This window comes from Schistocerca serialis, chromosome 6 (assembly GCF_023864345.2).
Source record: "Schistocerca serialis cubense isolate TAMUIC-IGC-003099 chromosome 6, iqSchSeri2.2, whole genome shotgun sequence".
NCBI classification, from domain to species: domain Eukaryota; kingdom Metazoa; phylum Arthropoda; class Insecta; order Orthoptera; family Acrididae; genus Schistocerca; species Schistocerca serialis.
In genome coordinates this window covers 678,949,611-678,970,639 of record NC_064643.1, presented here as the reverse complement: position 1 = coordinate 678,970,639, position 21,029 = coordinate 678,949,611, and the positions used below count along the sequence as shown (strand labels likewise).

Here is a 21,029-nt window from a genome sequence, read left to right as displayed (position 1 = left end):
ATTGGACTAGAGTTGTCTGTACAGGAAGAGAATAGAAGCTTCCGAAATGAGGTGCTACAGGAATTGCCGAAGATTAGATAGGTAGATCACGTGACTAATGAGGAGGTACTGAATAGAACTGAGAAGAAGAGGAATTTGTGGCAAAACTTGACTAGACGAAGGTATCGGTTCGTTGGACAAGTTCCGAGGCATCAGGGGATCCATAATTTAGTACTGGAGGGAAGCGTGGAGGACGAAAAGTGTAGAGCGAGGAAAAGAGATGAATACACTAAGCAGATTCAGAAGGAAGTAGGTTGCAGAAGTTACTCAAAGATGAAAAGGCTTGCACAGGATAGAGCAGCATGGAGAGCGGCATCCAACCATTCTGTGGACTGAAGATAAGAACAACAACAGTCTGTACAGTTGTGTTACCTCGGCTGCTACAGTGGTGTAACGACTAACAAATCTGTATAGTAAACAGGAGACCCACGTTCATGTCCGGGCCACGACATAATTCTTAATTCGTTTCTTAAGCTTATATCAATACCTTGCAGATAAGGTTTGTAAATTGCCATGTCTTATGTTTCGTTTAATGTTGTATGTATTTCAAACCATTTGTATTAAAAATAATATAACACAATCAAAGTTTTCGTGTTTAAAACCTGTGTAAGAAACATATAGTTTTATGACTGTCCAGTAAGACACAGTATCTTATTTGGTGTTTTCTGGTTTGAATATATGAGACCAAAGAAGTATTATCTTCTTTGGTATTTGCTGGTTTTAGTATATGGGACAAAAGCAGTGTAGGAAAAGGTTTGGGACAAGCTTGGCTGGTTGGTGAACGAAGACGATGGTATGTGCAACACCTTTTGCTGATTGAGCCATACTCATGAGACTCCTGCTCAAAAACATACCAATACTGCTGTATGACCTAGTATACTTCCGTTAACCAAAGCTGGATTATCAAATTATTACCGAGCATCAGAGATTACCATAAGTTATTGAGGAACAATTATGTGTAAGTTAGATCCTACCTGGACTGTGAATCGGTGACTAAGTTAATGTATACATTTTTAAACGACAGTACAGTTATTCAGTATGAGTTTCAGATGTGTTTTTCTATTCGTGTGCATTATTTAATCCGGCAACAGTAACTGTTCCTGTGATCTGCATTATAGACAGTCATTGTTGCTTGAGTAATTAACAACTTAAAGAGACAGTCAAAATTTTTTCACGTAGTTATTAGTTACAAAAATGCTAAAATTCAGTTTTCACAGCACTTGGCAACTGTTATAGTTAATTTAAGATACAGTTGAGCACTACAGTGCACATAAGAAGACAGCATGAAACTGATTACTTGCATCGAAAGTAATGGGATCACAGGTATATGAACGAAGGGTGTCTGTCCTGACAAACACGTGTAATCGATCTCCAATCATTCTGTCCCTTCTAATTTGTTATATACGCAGAGAATATAATCACTTATTACGAGTCCACTGTGAGCCGTATACAGCTCGCGTTTATCCCATTTCTTGTTTGTCATCTTCTATTGCGGTACTGTCGCCTCTTTTTCTGGCGTCGCTAACTTCCGGCCTTGCTTGCCCGTGAGCGGAAGCAGCAGCGCTTATCGATAAGTGCACTGTCGTACCATCTCTGGAGCGACCAATAGTTTTTCCGGGTCGTCGTGTGTCTGGCAGTCAGTCAGTTCGGGACGGACAACCGGTGCAGTCGAGACGCAGCAGCAGTGAAGTCGGGGACAGCCAGTGCTCGCCGACCATTGGCGACACACATTAACTGTCCGACGGAGGGAAATTGGAGCGGGAGGACTTTTGGTTGATCGTCCGGTTGGTCGTCTCATCGGCCGACGTATATTTGGTCCTTTCATCGTCTCCAGGCCTGGGAGTTGGTCGGTTGGAGTGGAGCAGCGGGGAAGTCTCCGTGGCGCATGTCTGGCCAGGCCCGCTGGCGACGTCCACATGCGGTCGGAATGTGAGAGGCTGCTCCCATTGCTTCGAGGTCCGTGGCTCACCGATCCCGGACACGAGAGTAGAGGCTTTACTTAATCTACCAGCAAGCCCCAACTGTTCACATTATGTCGTTTGAATTTTTTGAGGGCTGTTGGGAAAATTTCGCGAGCAACAACGTGTGTGTTCAAGTTGGCGAAATTCTAGCCGCCCTCCTGTGGAGTTTAACTTAACTTGATTATTTTTGAAGTGAAGTGCACCAGCGGAATCGTCTACCTTATGGCCGTTAACGTTGCGGTTACGTGCCCTGGCCGTTGACTTAAATTCAGGCAGTGTATGTTCCTCGTTGTGTTGAGACCGTCCAGCACGGCGTGTAGTTTGGCAGCCGAATGCGTAATTCGTTGTGTCCACCAATACCTTCGCCGTAATTCCATTTAACTCTCTGTTGTGTGCTGGTTGGGTGGAGCGGAAGTTATCCTGTCGCTTGGTCCTTTGACTGTCTGTCGGTTGGGTTGCCGTCGGATTAAGAATTTTTGGGCCTCTCTCACCTAGGCGAGCGTTAGTGTTTGCATTCCAGGCCGACCCTTGGAAACTTCTGAGCGCCCTTTGATGTGCTGCCGTTTCATATTTGTCCTGTTGTTTGTTTCTCTATGGCTTCTAGCCGATTTTAAATTAAAGTTGTTTTGCCCTTACGGCATGAGATTGTTTGGCCCTTCAGCCTAATTTAGAGAAATGTTTTAAGATAAAGCCTTCTGCCATTTAAACTCAAATTCCTATTTTGAGTGTTAAGTTAACCTTCAGCCGATTTGAAATTAAATTTGTTTTGCCGTTGAGGCGTGAGACTGAATAGCGCATTTAGTCGATAATTAAGTTCTAAAATTAATGTTTGGCTTGCTCTGTTTTTAATGTCTTCCTTACTCTTGTAAATGTTTGTCAAATGAATAAAGTAGTATGTCTGAGTGCAACTGATAGCCACTCCTTTTGGCCCGCCTCCGCAAATTAAACTATCTGTCCAGTCCTGTGAGTATAGCAGGGGAGCTCACACTGTATCTCTACATTACTCTTTTTAATACAAGTACTTCGTTCTTGCTTTTTCAGTCTTATTCTTGACTTGGCTTTTTATTGTATTTTTTCCCCACTTGCGATGTGATGGCGATGATGAGGTGCAGGCGAATTCTAACTGCTGTACCGAGGACGTGGTTGAAGCAGCTTGCAATTATTGCAATATTCTAGCAATTATAATGCAGACATTTTCAGTAATTATGTAATAAGGAAATGCATTGCTGAGCGGTTTGTTTTCCCTGTGAAATGTGCTTGTGAGAGTTATAAGCTGTTGACAACGATTGAGATTGCGGTGCAAGAGATTGACTAGTACTGATCAGTCAAGTGTGTAATACTGTCGACAGTCTTACCCTTCAGAATGCGAAACAGTGTTTGTCATGTGTTTCTGTATTTTAATATATAGCACATGTATAAAAATAAAAAAAAATGTTCAGCAAAAAACTGCATTATTTGTGTGTAGCCCAGTTATCATAATCATTATAGGTCTTGTCAAGCAGTTCATTTTCTCTTTTATAGAGGCGTGAATTCGCTTGGAGTCTGCTTTCAAGGAAGGGATAGGGATGTAGAGACTTTTCAGTCGAAGTCTAAATGTTGGTCTTTACAGTGAAGACTCTAATAACTGTGAAGCAGTTAAGCGTAAATGTAATGCTCAGATTTGGAAACATGGTGTGACGATTATCTTAACACTGTTTACAGTCACGAATGTGTAGCAGGGATATCACGATGGGTTATCTAACAGTTACAGACAGCAGCTGGGGAGTATCCCAAGCGCCCCATAATAAATAGTCTGAGGCAATTAAGGAGTAACTTCCCAAGAGCCTCCTGTTATGTGAAATACCCCAGATGGGCATTTTCTATCGTCTTCCCTTCAAAACTCTGTATTTCTACTGTGACCATATATCATTAAAAGTGCTGGTGAATATCATATCTACCCATTTTAACTTAACTGGCATGATACTAGATTCATATGAATGTGCAGAAGTGTCACTAAGACCAGTACGACCTATGCCGATCACATACTTTTTTGTGAATAAAAAAACTCATTTAATAAGAAATTTTTTATTGATTATCATTTCTAAATTCAATACAATTCATTCAAATGGGTGTTCTACCATCAATTTGATATCCCCCATTTCACATCATAGCGCTTATAGTAGGCTCCATCGAGATGTCGTAAATGCGAGACGACATAAGCTGCAGTGGAAATAGGTACAATACATCAATGAGCACATTATGTTTTTCAATGTTAGCCAGAAGCACAAATGAAGCAGATCGTAGCAATCCTTTTGAGAAGATATTCCCTAACCTTAAAGCAAAATCAGAGTGTACCATTAGGGGGAATAATTTGCTGGGTGATTTCATCTTAAATGAAAAAGGTCTTGTCAACCTGTGGTTATCAATTTCTCTGGTGAAAATGTATGTTAGACCTGTACATCATAACTGTTAATAAATCAAGTATTTTCGCTTTATCTTAAGTGCTGAAAATGGTACGGCCATTTGAAAAATGTATATTTTCTAAAAAACTCTTAAAATAGTAGAGAATAAAAGAAATATAACTGATAAACCAGACGTACTGGAGACCAGTCATATATTTTGCGTTAAAGCTCCCCATTAATGTGTTGGATGTTAGTTGAAAGCCGAAAATTTGTGGGCTTCCTTTAACGTACAAATTTAAAACGAGAATACTAAATTTAAGGTAATTTTTCCACTTAAATAATTTTTTCTAGTTTGAGAAGTCACAGAACACTATATTTCTACCTTATTACCAGATACTACTGCTGTAATAAATAGTATCTTGTCCGCTCTAGCCAACTATATTATGCAAATATTTATAACTGAATCTGTAAAAAACTGCATTTTTATGATGTATTATGAATTATTTGCTCGAAACATACGTAGGAAAACTTCTGAGAATTGCACAAAATATTGTGTGATTAATATATTAGTAGTCAGTACCAACAGAGTGGCCAATATTGTTTGAGTAAGGTATTAAAAAATTTTCAACATTTTTCATAATTTTCATCACTGAATTTATAGTGTAAAATATGCATGTTGGTAATACTATTGTCAACGCTCTTCTGTTTATAACAAACGAATGAGAACTCGAACATAAGCGAGTTTTGTGATTCGTTTGAACTTTTTGTTAGATACAACGTCAGTGAGGAAATACAGTAGCGGAAGAGTGAGACGTATGGACTGTAAAGAAAGACAGAAGCAGGTGGTGTCTAAGAAAAGTGAAAAACACTTCACAGTTATTGGAAATCTGTCACAGGCACTGCAGAAATATCTTGGTCCTGAAGTAACAGTATTAGCACCACATCAATTGTGCACGAATTTCTACAATCACTGCAAGAAGAGACTTAGTGACAACCGACCTGAACGATCACCATCACTCGAATATGAAAATGAAGAAGACAATGCAAATGTTAATATTTCTGGATGTGAAGTTGTTGGTGTGCTGAACATTAATATATCTGCTGTAACCTCTAATATATCGCCCTTATATGTCCAGTATGTAAAAATAACAGTGGAAGAAATTGGAACAAGTTTCACACACGCAACATCCTCAAAACTTTGCGAACTGTATAATTAAGAACTGAAATCGAATTCCATTTAAAAAGAGAGAAGAGTAGTCTGCTATGAAGCATGTGGTAGGAACTCAGGTCAGTAGAGGGTGCATCTCTGAGTGGCATATACATTTTCGAGAATGCAGCATGTTACTGTGTGTCAAATGCGGAGACCTCAGTGTACATTACAAGACTCTATAGTGAGGCACTTCATTTCTTGTGTGTATGACAATCAGTGCTGGTTGGGACAGATGATAGGTGTCTCTCATGAGCTGGAAGATATAACCGTCTCCTTTATGACACCTCATGGGTCCTGCTAGTAATTTCAAATAGCTGTCATCAAAAGATCAGTGTTCAGATCGCACTTCACAAGTACTGCTCTTGTTGGATCATCCTTGTCTGTGTGCAAATTCAGCATGACTATACAATTTCAGTGAGATGTAGATGAAAAATACAAATGAATTCTTTCCAACAGTGCAGTGGTGATGGTAACGTTCTAGGCAATTTCATTTCTTGAAAGCTCATGAAGAAGTAAAATCATGACAGAATAATTTGTGAATAACATCATTAAAATAGAATGGGTATAAATATTCTACATGTCATTTCTGTTGTAAAATGCTTTTGAAAAAAATTATGAATTTTTTTCCCACTTACTTACAATGTTGCAAAGCAATTATTTTGATTCAGAAACACCAGATTTGCATGACACTTATTTGAAATCAGCGATCAATTTAATTATTTAAGTGTCCATGATTTTTTGACCTTGTCAGTAGAGCTAGGTCTACCTAAAAAATTTCTCACATTTTGTGCAGACAAGTATTGCAAACTGTTATTGTACATTCCCTAAGTACAATGACCAGCTAGTGTACTATGAAATTTCTAGAACATTTAGGATGGGAGTTATGGAGAAAATAATTTCTAAACAACTAAAAAATTTCGGTTTCCTTAATATTCTTGTATAAATATTTTGTCAGTTTAAGAATTTCATGCATAATCTCATAGCTGACAGTTATCAGTCATTTCTCTTCATCTGTCATCAAGACAGTTAACATCTCTCTGGCTATTCATATTTTCAAAACAAATTATTAAGTCCATAAAAAGTAACAAATTTCCATAGTTTCTATTTCCAAAAGGAAAAAAAGCTCAGAAGTGTGTATATATTAACCATGACTCATAGTATTGGGAACAAAGTATTTATTGGAAATAAATTCAGATATCTATCGCTTTTGGTTTTATAAATAGTCTCATCTAGAGAAGTCTGAAGCGTTTTAAGAAATCATCAGAGAGTCAAAATCTTGTAATTTTGGAGGGGTATCAGGCGGAATTTAACATATATTTCTTCAGCAATCATTGAAATAGTGATGTGACATATTCAGCATTGACGTGTATGATTTGAGATGAAATCGCGCTGCTGTAGAATACTTAGCACGTCTCTGCTAAGGTGATTGTCTTAGCATACCAGTGTCCTGCATTCACCATTATTGTTGCCCTACAGCTGCAGCAGCGATTTCAACCATCTATGAGAAGTGAATGCACACACAACACCATCAATGCGTTCGCATCCTTCACTCAAGTTAGTGGTCTTAGCATCAAGAAACAGGACGCCGTTACTCATTGCTGCTGTGCCGGTAAGCTCACGGCTGCACTCGATGTGCGCTCTGATTTCTATAACAAAGCTATTACGTAAAAATATGCTTCAAATGTTGAAACCAGCGAAAAAAAAAAACTGGATACGCAGGCAATGGCAGATCGGCTGCTCAGACGTACGAGTGAGAGAATTCAGTAAGTCATGTCATACAGTTACCTGCTCTCCTCACAGCAAGAAAGCAATCATGTGAGTGTTAGTGCTGATGAAGATGAACGTAATCACAAAGAACAGATATAATTACACTTTTTCTTCTTCTTCTTATTTTTCCTTACAGGTGTGGTCGAAAAAGAAAGAAGGAAAAGAACACTTACTGCTGTTTTACATTAGGCACAATCTAAACATCAGTACATGGAAGTGCTTCAGTGTTCTGATGTCTTCAGTCTGTAAGTTTCTTCCAGTAGTGGTATTTGAAAACTCAAGTATAGTGATGTGAAAATAGTACTTTACTGAGACGAATGGATGTGCCTATGTGATAACTCAGTGCAGATTGCATCAGTGGCCTATGGAAGTGCTCAGTCATTGACAGTAGAACTGGGCAATCATACAGTTACAGAAGGATACTTCTGAACAATAAAGTTCTATAACGAGGGAGAGTGTATGTACTTGCATGCCTTCTGAAACTTTATGTATGCTAATCAAGTGACGCACCATAGCTGGCAACCCACAGTCTATAGATTCTGAGAGATTTATGGTTCAGTTTACTGAAGCTAGCGTTGGAATCACCCTACACTCCTTCGGAGGATATGGTTGCTCAGATGCTTGACAATGGTTGCTTATCACTGGATGCAGCTACATCTAATCAAACTGTGCCAGTCACTGGCATAAAGTTACGTTAATACTTAAGTACATTTATATATCCAGAAATAAATAAGAGCTTACGAAAATGAAAAGAAGTAGTAAAGCACATGTGTATTGTTATGTATCTATAAAAACACTGATGTTGTTGAGATTTTCTGTCTGAAGACTGGCATGATGTAGCTGTCCACGCTATTCCATCTTGCTTCCATGTCTGTATAACTACTACCACTTACTTTCTTCTCAACTTGTTTACTGTGTTCATCTCTTGGTCTACCTCTACAATTTTTACCCCTACACTTTCTCTAGCGCTAAACTTGTGATCCCTTTATTTCTCAGAATGCGTGCTATCAAGCAGTCCTTGGTTATAATCAGGTTGTGCCATAAATTTCTTTTCTCCCCAATTCTATTTAGTACCACTTCACTAGTTATGCGATTTACCCAACTGCAGTAGAGTAATATAAATGCATAGCAGTCACCAATGACGAGTGGATGAAGCACCACCATCATAAGCAGCTTATATCTACAGACTGGTCCTGCAGTGATAAAGGAAAACTTACTAGGAATATGAAGAAGAATAAACTGTTACTTCCTGATGGCGTCTGTGCTTTAAATGTGGGACCTACAGCTTGTGGGACGGCTAAATTCATTGTGCCACATTAACACTTCTCTAAGGGATTCGATTTGAGCATGCATATATATTTTCAAAAACACTATACTATTATTCTATGACGTCACCATGGAGAACCTCGAAAAGACATTTCTGCTTCGCCTGAAATTTCAAAGTGTATGTTTTGTATTTGAGCCATATGTATTCCCATATTCCAGAGAAGTTAGTTCGTTATAATGCTGATCTCATCATCACTTTCAAATAGGAGAGTATGAATTTAATGCATGTTTACCAGGTGAATGTAGATACTGACATACACGCAATGAATTTATAAGCATCTGAGCAGATTACTGGAATTACCCACAGTGCGGGTTTCTGGTTATTGACGAAAATGTGGAATTGAATAATGGCTGTGTAGACAAAACTTCCAGGAGGTTCTTGTTATTAAAAAATAGTGTCAGTACATGATATGCGGTGGACATGTTTGGACAAACGTCAAGCATTCAGGCTAATAAGAGGGCTATGCATTAATAGAACATTCACCCATATGTGGACATGAGAACAGAAGCTATCAACGAAACTCTTAAAAATCATACTGTGGAATTACAGTCATTGGGTAGTGGAATGCAAGCAGTAACTGTAAAGATTCGTGCAACCGAGGGAAACGTAAAACACTACCCTCCAGTAACTATTCAGGAGAAAAATGTTCATTAAGAGAGTACTAGAACCCATCTGCCGTTAATCTGTGTAGAAGTTGTAAATAGATGCCTCAATGAGACTGAAAAAAAAAGTTTCATAAATACGAAACTTGACTCTGAACGATGCAGGAAATCTCAAAGCCAATGTAGTATGCAGCGAAATGTTGATAAAACGAAATGTCATCTAGGTGTGGAAGGCTATTCGATGGAAATTACGACTGCTAGATATGGGACAGCTGCAGTGAGATCCAACTCTGTCCGAAACTCTTAAACCAGTTAGTGAATCCATAATCCATCACATGGCTCTCTAAGGCAGGAACAGAAGAAGAAGGAGCTGAAATTCCTGCTTTTATTTATCTTCACTGTGATAATAAGATAGACGAAGTACATCCCATCAGCAAAGTTACACCGTAAGTGCTGGAAACGCAGCCTGTAAGTTTAACAGAGCACACAATAAGGGTAGGTGGTGAAATTCAAAGCATGCCCAGTATACTGAATCTGATATTCCCAAGAGCAATAAAAACAAGGAATTATATACAGAAAGATCTACAAACGTACGGTGAAATATTACATTTGACAGGTGCTCATGGGAAAGTCAATGGAGATCCGAAGAGCCCTACCAGTGTGAAATACATGTACATTGTATTTGATGAGCAGTGGCAGGCAACCATAGCAATGGTGAAGTGATTGACAGCCAGCTGAAGAAAGTGACCAATCTGCTATGGAGTATATATACTACGATGATCCAAACGGAATAACAGCATGACTGCTTATAATATCAGCCATTACAGGGAACACAGCTCACTTGAATGCAATTAAAGCACTAGTTTCACAGTTATGGAAAAGATGTATCATCGAGTAAAAATATGGGTATGCTCATGCATGATTTATATGATCCAGCACGCAAAAAATTTCCATGTAGCAGTGTTAAAATAAAAGGTTTCGACGATTTCGTCCATATGAGACAGTATTTACAGCTGAACATTCGCATTGAAGCAAAGACTAGTGCTGCGGTTACACATGTGTTTGAACAGTGCTGCAAACAAGTATGACGCAATGCCCATATAACCTGTAAACAAGTCATGTTGAGGAGCTCTACAACGAGTATGTAATGAGTGTAATGGGCTTATAGGGAGTACAACATTACTCAACATGTTCACACTAGAAAGAAATTATTGTAGAATGTATGAAAAGAAGAATACAACAGCATTGTTGAAAGCAATTCAATCTTCAGGGTTCATACAGACGATTAGATATCTTCCCACGAATAGTCAGTCACTGTATCCATAATCATCATAGAATAATAAAAACACATCCTGTTCATGTGCTTGATAATAACCTTCTAAATAAGCTATACAATCGTAGTAAAATGATGTATCCATGCAAGCACAAAAATTGTGTAGTGACTTGATGCATACTTGAAAATACAAGACAGCATGCTAAAAATCATATTTCTAGAATTGGTAAATGGAGATATTCAGTGGTTTAGAAGTGCAATATAAAGCCGAGGACTTACATCTCAAAAGATGACAGCAGACGTGAAATAGGTGGGAGTTTAAGTACTGAAGTATTATAGAGGAGCTCTGAACTGGATATGCCTCCTGAACATGTCATAAGATGTAGAAGGAACTAGGCGTTAGTGAAATTGGTGACGTTCCCTTCGTTCCACAGAGGTTATGTGAACGCTCAAAAAACTTCAAACAGTATACCATGAATGGTAGGATGTACATCACTGCCAGAGGGAGAGGTGGTATTCTTGACAAACTTCCAGTTGAACTGCACCTCCGGGGGAAAAACTTCTGTGGATCTGGAACTAAGCTGGAAAAGCGTTTGGCTCATGGTGACGAAGGCACTAATTTAATAGACAATCCAAGCAAGGAGCATGATATAGTTTATGCTGCATATAAACATTTGGTGCAAAGATGTGCTGTTGATAGGATTTTAGCTGTTAAAACTGAGGAAGTACATTGAACAAGGACTTTGGTGTAGGTCAACTTTTTTCTGCATTCACAATTGAAAATGAGTGGCAACTTTAAACTGGCTGCTGGAATGAACGAAAATGACTTTACGAACGCATCCTACCGTACACTAAAGAAGAAGAAAGGAACCAGAAGAAAATAGCATTCAAGCAGCTATGTATGTGGCTAATAGCACCAAGAAGCAGTAGAATGGTGTAAGAAGAAAAGAAGGAGAAGAAGAAGAAGAAGAAGAAGAAGAAGAAGAAGCAGAAGAATAGGAAATGATGTTAAAATGCTCAGAGTTCCACCAGTACCCCAGGCGTTTGGTGAAATTATCCCTTTTATAATTTCAACGCTTTCTGTAATGTCTGCTATCAGTTAACTGTTGGATGGTGGTGCAGTCATAGCTCTGACTGTGAAGAATGCAAGACGAACGGAAGATGGAGGAAGTGAAGTGTCATAACAAACCTATGGAATATATTACAGTTGAGAAAGGACTATATTTAAAACTGCACGGGAATGCCTTGGAATACTTATTAGAAAGCCTCCTAGCTGTACTATCAGATGGGCATCTAACTAATTCAGATTTGTTTAAATTCGTCAAAAAACTCGACATTCCGACATCTTCTGGTGTGTTTATGGAGAAAGCAATGCCAAAGACCATGAAAGACCATGTGGAAACGTAAAGTGTGCGGAATCTAGAATTTAGATGCTCCTGGGAGATCTGGAACCCACTGGGTTGCATATGTTGAGAAGAAGATTCGAAACATTGTATACTGCTCTCACTCGTATGTCGTTTTACAGCCACCAGAACAGTTACACCGTTACTTCGCCCACAACTATATGTTCTGTAATTTTTAGAGCAACCAAGACTTCATTTCATATCTCTGTTTTCGTATGTGGATTATGTTTATCCGGACAAATGTATAAAAACGAGTGTTACACGTATCACTGCATCAATCCGGTTCATACATGCCATGTCATACACTCTGACTATGAAAAGGCATTCATCAGTATTGAATGTGAATTAGTTTCCGACGATAGGCCTAAGATGTGGTGAAAGTAGGATTGCTTTGACTGGACTGGAGACATATAGCAGCATTCCTAATATCTTCGAGGATAACAACATACTACGTTTAGGAGGAAGTAGAGTTCTGAGAATAACCCCAGGCATGTACAACAATGAAGTATAAATAGAATTACAAAGCAGCATGTACAGGAGTTCGAGCTACTAGCAAACATTAATACATTTAAAGCAGAAATAAACACCAACAAACGGACTATAGGCTTTAGCCATTAAGGTTCAGTAGGACAACTATAAGGCTTGTATTGGAGACGAATCCTGATAAAACTCATTTGTCAGAACAAGCAGTGTCTGTATGGCCAGTCAGCATGATTCGCATTGAATGTAATATGGCAACGAATTTGTATTTCATCGGGAGACCGAGTCATAAAATTTGTGGATTTTTTCCTACAGTGGCTCCAGCACATCAGGTTATTGATGTGCCAGCTTGTCCCATATACCTTTCAGAGACTCCTCGAACGTTACACCACCTTGAGCTGAATATTGTGGACCACGATGGGAATCTAGTCGATTTTTTAGATAGGAAATTGTTGTACATTTCCATTTGAAACAAACATCATCATAGTTGTGAGATATAAACTCACACCACCCAACTGTCAATGTGTTATTACGCAGTACAAGCACGACGTAATAATGGCGGAGACTTATAATTTCCTTAAATTGGAAGGACTGAAATCATGAAACGACCTCACCACTCGATCTAACTTTGCCAGTTCATTATGAAGAGCGAATTATTCAAAAGGGATATGTCGCCTTATGGGCTTTGCTTACACTACGTTTGATAATAATGATGATATATGAATTCTCATTCAGCACTGGAATACATTAAAAATTCCAATAAACCGTTTCCTGTACCTGTAAGCAAGAGTTTTGAGGAAGGATGTAACAGTTAAGGCAGTATCTTAAATTTCGTTAAATGCGTTCGTCAACCTTGATTCAGATGTTATGAACTCAATAAATTCCAATTCGAATGCCCTGGGATGGCTCTGACACATAAAAAGTGTCTCTCCACATCAAACTCTAGCTTGAATGGTTTATTGAATGCAGTATGGTTTATATACTGATGTCCAACGATCACTGTAGTGTGTACATCCAAGTCTAGATGGTTATGGGTTGCTTTTAGGATATGAAGAAGGTATCATGAATGTGAAGCTAGGACTGATTCTAGTATAATCTGGTGTGTACAATAACGTATACATGCAGGCTTCACAAGCTAAAGTCGAACTGTTGTAGATAAATTGCTATGGACAATGCTGCATTTTTCTGTTTCAGATGCTCAGACGCTAACATTTCTTCAAGCACTGATTTCATGTATTACACTACCTTTAAGTTTCCTGTAATGGGAGCATTATGAGTACCCATTTCTACGGACAACATGCAAACAGTCACGATCCATTGAAACGGTTGTGCAACGTGAAACACCTCGCTACATAATTCTGATGATACAAACAGACAAGAGAGGAAATCTGAAAAAAGGACTGAAACTTGTTTCACAGTTGCAAACTAATCAATGCAAGCCGATTTCTAAATTTTGGGTATATTTCATACGATGGTAATCTTTAGTCTGCAACAGAATTGTAAACAAGATTTCTCTCTTCTCTCTACGTGGGAGACGAATCTTGATGTCTTCAAAACCCACAGCAGTTTAAGAACTTGGAATCAGGTGGTGTGATAGATTGTTCTGAACAAAAAGAAAGAATTAAAATGGATTCTCTTGATTTTTGAACTGAATTTGAATCATCAGAGAATTTCCTGCTAGACACAGCTACATATGCATTATTACTGCTGCATATGTATCATTATTGCTTGACTTCATACTCAATTGCTTACCTTTGACAGGGACTGTCTCATGTGCAAGTCGTTTCATGACGAATCCCCAGTGTGCATACATTCTCGCTCACGTGTAGGGTTTCGTCAACAAGTGTGGGCACTTGTGTTTAAAGATGTAGCTCTGATCACGTTCATAGACGCAGGATATGTTTTAACAAGTTTCCACACGACTGGCGTTAGTCACAATCTTTCAGAACAATAAAATATGCTAAGACTTGGTGGACTGTAATGGGGTTGACTGAATTCCATCATGGTAAAAGCTGGGACGAAGTAGGATTGTGCTACAAGGATATGCTGTCACCACTCTGAAACTTTGATCACAGATACAGCACCGTATATGTCGCAGGTCGTCAGAAGGTTGTCTGGATGTGACAAATCCAGTCCAGAATTTGGGACCATTCAACTGCCCCTCCGTTCGATGTCTTAAGCCACTGTATGTTGGTGGAGGAGCAGAAGGAAACAGCCTTCCACATCCTTCAGACAATGTGCAAGTAATATTACAATAGCTGTACAATAAATAAAAAATAACACTGTTTTCAAAGAAATCTATTGCCTTTATATAAGAACTCCTGACAACATATCTTATACAATATTTTTTGCAGGCCGGTGTTTTCTTTAACACACGATATATATGCTTTCCTTAGGATACTGAAGAGATGACTTTAGAAGTCTGCGTAATACATCGCTCAAAACCTAGCTGATCGACAACTGCTTGCAGCCAATATCTATACAGAATAATCGCGGACGCTGAATACTCCGACCTCTTCTCCTTTTGAGAAATGAACCCGCTTCTGTTGCTGTTTCTGCTACATCTCAGTGGCAGATAAGAAATGACAGTAGCAGTACGGACACAAGAGAGACACGTAGGATCAACTAAGCTCTGTTGCAATGTGTTATTGGTAAACAATGTTATTGCAATGGCAGCTTACTCGGATTGAGTCCCCTATCAGCAAATACCACATGGCTGAAAGAGGTTATAAAGAGCCCTGTCGAGAGTGACCCCACGATAATTCTCTTTTAGATTGCCAGCTAGCATAGGGAACTAAATGAAACACTCATGTGGTAATCAGAATAATGATGGTGACTGCAGTAAGTACCAAGACCTGTTAGTTGATATTGATGACATCTAACTGTTGTCACCATTTACTGATGATGATGTGATGTAGTTCATCATGAAAATCTTGGCGAAGGATGATTAAAGAGGATAACAGTGTTCCAACAGAACCACCTGCCAATGGTGCAGCAGCACCTATGTTGTCATTCGGGAGTGATCATACTCACTCAGACGTGTTCCTCAGCCAGTGACTTCGTCTCCGAGATCGAGGCTAGATATGCTTCTAAGGACCAACAAAGCCATTGATAATGGGCTAATCATTGGAGCAATAAGCGTAACAATAGTTCTATATATAAATATCTAGAGATTATTATAAACGGCAGCACACTATTTTTCATAATCTCTGAATCATTAGATAACTATCAGTTTTGTTTCTTTCTTTTGCTTCTGTGCAGAGTTACTGGAAGGTGGTGGTCTTATGGCCACTGACCTACTTGAACTCAAGCAGTGTTTCAGACTGGGAATGAAACTTGTTAGAATCACCTTTGTCAGAGTTCTGGTTGTAGGAGTATATTGATTTAATCATCGAAAGAAGAACTCTTGTGACACAAGAATTTGAAAAAGATTTTTAAAATTATTGTACAAGGAGATTTGTCAGAAAACTATAGGAAAGATGAGAACTACCATGATATACTTTTACTTCATCAATGGAATGGATATGTCCATGCAAAATTTGAAGTATGTCACAGTCTTCAATAAAGGATTAGTCCCTCGGGAGATGGCTAATGTTTTAGTGCAATTTACAAAAGCTATGTCGATATTTGTGTGCTAGACCGCTCAAAACTGCACATGTACTTTCACTACCATTTCACTAAGCAGAACTTTGGTAATCCATAATTAATTTCTATGGTACAGAAAGCTTCATCTATGGTGTGTGGCTGTAATCCATATGAAATAATTAGATGCCATTCCGAGGAAGTCGATACATCTGAATACTTATTTTATTTATTTATTTAATCTGGCATGATTAGGGCCATCCGGCCCTCTCTTACATCTAACGAGGCATTCTACTTATTTTACATTGATATGTTTTAGTAGGCATGTTAATCTACATCTGGTACAAAAAGTGAAGTAAACAAATACAAAGGCACGCCTGGAAAAATATATACATATAGAGTTTCTATTCGTAGATCATAAGTATTGTTGTAATTAGACATTATTGAAGAGGTAGATTTTAGATAGGAGTGCTAGCAGCAATATGCATCCTTACAGATATACACCACAAAACAATTAGATTACTGGCGAATGGCTCTCAGACTGTGGAGTTTATGGGTCTCTGACCTAAAATGTATGCCCACTGTACAGACAGTGGCGATACGCAAAGACAGGCTAAGGGAATGTAGCATGTGGTCTCAATGTCTGTAATGATTAAGGGTTGAAAGGCATGGCGGTTAGATGGTGTTGGTGGTGCTGCACTGAAGTCCTCGCAAATAGTGACTTCAGGAATTCTATTCGAATGTTATCGATGTCTTCTGCCTTATTTGATCTTAAGTCTTCCAAAGATCTGTCCCCTATGTATCCTGCACCGACTCCTGTTTATTCTTCTATCACATCACACACAACTTCCCCCTCATAGAGGCCTTCAATGTACTCTTTCCAGCTCTCTTGCTCTTAATTTCACCGAAAGTTATACTGAATTTTCTATATGCTGAATCATTCCTTCCAACAATAATTTCTTTTTCGATTTCTTCACATTCACCATGCATCCTATTCGTCTTACCTTCCCTGCACTTACTATTTATTTTATTCTTCAGCGACTTGTAATTCTCGATTCCTGATTTTCCTGAACATTTATGGACTTCAGTCTTTTATCGATTAGCTGAAGTATTCCTTTTGTTATCCATGGTTATCTTCTTTGTACCTATGTTTTTCATTCCAGCTTCTGTGATTGATTGTCCATTCCTCTTCAACTGCCTAGTGACTATTCTTTATTGCTGTATCTACAGCCTTAGAGAACTTCAAGGATATCTCATCATTTCTTAGTACTACCATATTCAACTTGTTTGCCTATTGATTCTTCCTGAATAATCTCTTAAACTTCCGCCTGCTATTCATCATTCCTACATTGTATCTGAGTCTATATCTGTTCCTGGATATGCCTTATAATCCAGTATCTAGTTTCGGTGTATCTGTTTGACCATGATGTACTCTAACTGAAATCTTCCTGTAACACTCAGCCTTTTCCAAGTATAACTCTTCCTCTTGTGAATCTTGAACAGACTATTTGCTATTACTAGCTGAAATTTATCCCATAGCTCAATAAGTCTTTCTCCTCCTTCTTTTGTCGCTCCAAGCCCATATTCTCCAGTAACATTTTCTTCTACTCCTACCCCTACAACTGCATTCCAGTCCCTCATGACCATTAGAATTCCATTTCCCTTTACGTACTATATTGCCCTTCCAATATCCTCTATACTTTCTATATCTCTTAATCTTCTGCTTGCGATGTCGGCATGTATACCTGAACTATCATTGTCAGTCTTGGTTTGCTGTAGATTCCAATAAGAACAACCGTACCAATGAATTTCTCACAGTAACACACTCTGTCCCCTACCTTCCTCTTCATAACGAAGCCTACTCCTGTATTAGGATTTTCTGCTGCTGTTGATATTACCCCATACTCTGCTGAGTAGAGAAATTCTTGTCTTCTTTCCATTTCACTTCACTGACCCCCACTATATTTAGACTGAGACATTGCATTTGCCTTTTCCGATTTTGTACTTTCCCTGCCACATTTAGACCTCTACGATTTCTTTCCCTGATTCGTAGAACGTTATCCTTTCACTGCTTATTCATCCTTATTCTCATGGTCACCTTCCCCTTGGAAGTCTCCTCCTAGAGATCCGAATGGGAAATCATTGCGGAATTTTTGCCAATGGAGACATCATCATGACACTTTTTCAATTACAGGCCACATGCCCCCGTGGATATATATTACGTGTTTTTAACGCAGTGGTTTCCTTTGCCTTCTATATCCGCATGCCGTTGACCATTGCTGAGCCTTCCCACTTTAGGTGGAGTTGCCCTAGGGCAGGAAAATGCCCTGAACCTCTATTCGCTCCTCTGCCCTCTTTGACAAGGCCATTGGCAGAATGAGGGTGCCTCCTTATGCCAGAAGTCTTAGGACGCAGATGTTGATTATTAATCAGAATTTAAGTGGTGGCGTGTTTAGAACCCTGGACCGAGGATGTTTTGATTATTAATCAAAGAATGTACCCCTATACCATGGGTGCAGCCGCATGAACACACGTAAACAAGAACAAATACCTATGAAAACTGACCCATACTCTTATTCTGTATAAACTCATGCAGAGACGTCAACCTGTTTACAAAATAAATATGAAGTGGCAACAAAAAGACTATTTACGTTGGTATGTAGACTGTTTGAGTCTGGGGACATACCATCTGAAGTTTCAGAAAAATGTCAACCTCACAATTCCGAAGGCTGCAAGAGCTGACAAGTGCGAGAATTATCGCAGAATCAGCTTAACAGCTCATGCATCCAAGTTTCTGAGAAGAATAGTATAATCTGAGTATAATTATTTTACATGTATAAATACATACGTTGCCCAAACAGTTCATGTTCTTGTGCCTAGTATTTGGCTTCAATTGTATTTAATAGTATCAGGGCAATTTCGTACATTGATATACCATCAGTACATTCAGTAATCACAGAGTTCACACTTGTAGGTTCAACTTTTATACATTATGATAGAAGTGGAGTATATGAATTTTTCGTAGCTGGTGTGACTTCACTTTGTTGGTACACAAATAGGTAATAAAGTACTGGAATGCCACACCAACATATTGCCACCAGTAACACAGTTTGTCTGATATAGTCACTAATGCACAGAAGGGGGTATTTCTCATGTATGAAATGCACTTGAATGCTTGGAGTATATGGCCACACCATCACTTCTTAGCTCGAGTATTGCCTCCCCATACATGTCGAATATTGCTGCTTCACCTTTTAATAAGTAAACACAAACTGGAACAAGCAATGGGATACACCATCCACTAATTTTTCTTTCTGTGTACTCTATCATAGCACACAAGTAGTCTAATTCTAACCAGACCACTTTAGTACGACACTGCTGCACATTCTCTCTATGGATGGCAACTTTAGACCCCTGTCTGATGCTAGCCCCACATTCACACACTTTGACTCACTTGTTGTTAAATTGTACGTATTAGCAAAGAACAGTGCCTGCATTCTGCTAGTAGTAGTAGCAGCAGCACTCGACTGCACTTTAGATCCTGCTTGTACTGCTCACTGTGGACGATCAACAGCCAGCAGGTCCAGGAGCTGAAATGCAGTCTCCAGCTATTGCTGCTACTGCGATTGGTGCTGTTCAAACACCAACAGGTGGTGCTGATGGTTCTAGCTGTGTGGTGTCATGCACATCTACAACAACAGTAATACAACAGAGTAAGTATATTCAGATACATGCACATATACAACAGTTGCAGCAATAATAGTAATATTGAAGAAGTAATAACTTTCAAATGCTGTCTTCTTATTCTTCCTGATGACTCACTGGTGATGGAGGTGCTTCACCATGATGGTCCGTACTGCATTAAGTACTGGAGACAAGTGTCAGTGGCCCTGCCACCAGATGTGGAGGAGACCTTGGAATACTCTGTCCTTTGTCCAGAAGGTCGAATACTGAAACGCCGTTGGACATCAGGCTTTAAAGGGGAGGGATAAAGAGGGGACAGGGGGAGTGGCAGAGAGGGGCCAGAGAGAGACAGGACACAGTTATGTAAGAGCCTAATTAAAAAAAGTTGTGCGTTTTATTACGGGTCAGGAGTAAAGATAGTAAATTACATAAAAATGCGCTAGAATGCCCGCTATCGTGCTGGTTATGTAGGGTCTCATATATGAGCTTACGTTGTCTACACATTAGGAACTCTTCAAAACACAGTCGCGTATAATTTCGATACACATCAGGGGTGATCGAGAGGTGTACAGTTGTTTCCTACAAAGAGTATTGTGTGTCCCTTCACACAAAATAGGTTTTGCATGGTAGGTGATTGTTTACATAAAGATTGCGGATGTTAAATTCCCATTTGGAAGTAACTATTAAATGCCTAAAAGGTAAGGAAAGAAAACTATAAAGCTAATATATTGTTGGAAGGTATGTGTAAGCCTATGTCTTCCACTGAACAAAGGTCCTCAGTAGAGTGTTTTCCACTATCATTACGGTAGTCTAATGTTTCCAGTAGGTGCGTCAAATATGGAAGTTAACTTACGGATGATAGTAGAGGGTTCTAGCTACTAAGTAACTAGTGAAATGCCTATTTGTAGACCTTTCGGTAGCTTTCGGTGCATAATGTTAAGTGGTAAATCGGTGATATCTATTATGTTCATGCAGTGTACTTACCGTTAAGAATGTTGCTCGTGAAACGACGTAAAACTTTCCGGCTGTCAAAGTCAGCGGTCGCTGAGCGCGGCACATGACGATACACAGAGACCGCCGGTACCCTTTGGTCGCTTGGGGCCACGGGGAGCAGTAGGCAGACATGCACACCTGCTCACTCTGCAGAGAAAGAGAATGTAGTGTAAAGGCGAATAACTTTGCTATTAGCGAACTTGAAGTTAATACTCGAAGTGAGCTAGATGTAGCTGTTTATACTACTCATTTTAGAAGAAATTCGGTGAAAATTGGTCGATGTTTGAGAATTAATCGTAAAATCTTCAGCTGCGTTTTAAATACTCT

The 21,029-nt window shown here is 39.1% G+C and overlaps 1 protein-coding gene across 1 annotated transcript in view; it reads right to left on the bottom strand.

Moving 5' to 3' along the window:
* Positions 1-18,613: 18,613 nt before the first annotated feature.
* The window catches only part of LOC126485028 (odorant receptor 83a-like), an 81,958-nt gene continuing 79,542 nt past the window's right edge, over positions 18,614-21,029 (bottom strand). Inside the window, exons 6-7 of the mRNA XM_050108633.1 lie at positions 20,694-20,849; positions 18,614-18,631 (exon numbers count right to left, since the gene is read on the bottom strand). Coding sequence (XP_049964590.1) covers positions 18,614-18,631; positions 20,694-20,849 — 174 coding nt within the window. The remainder of the gene's footprint in view (positions 18,632-20,693; positions 20,850-21,029) is intronic.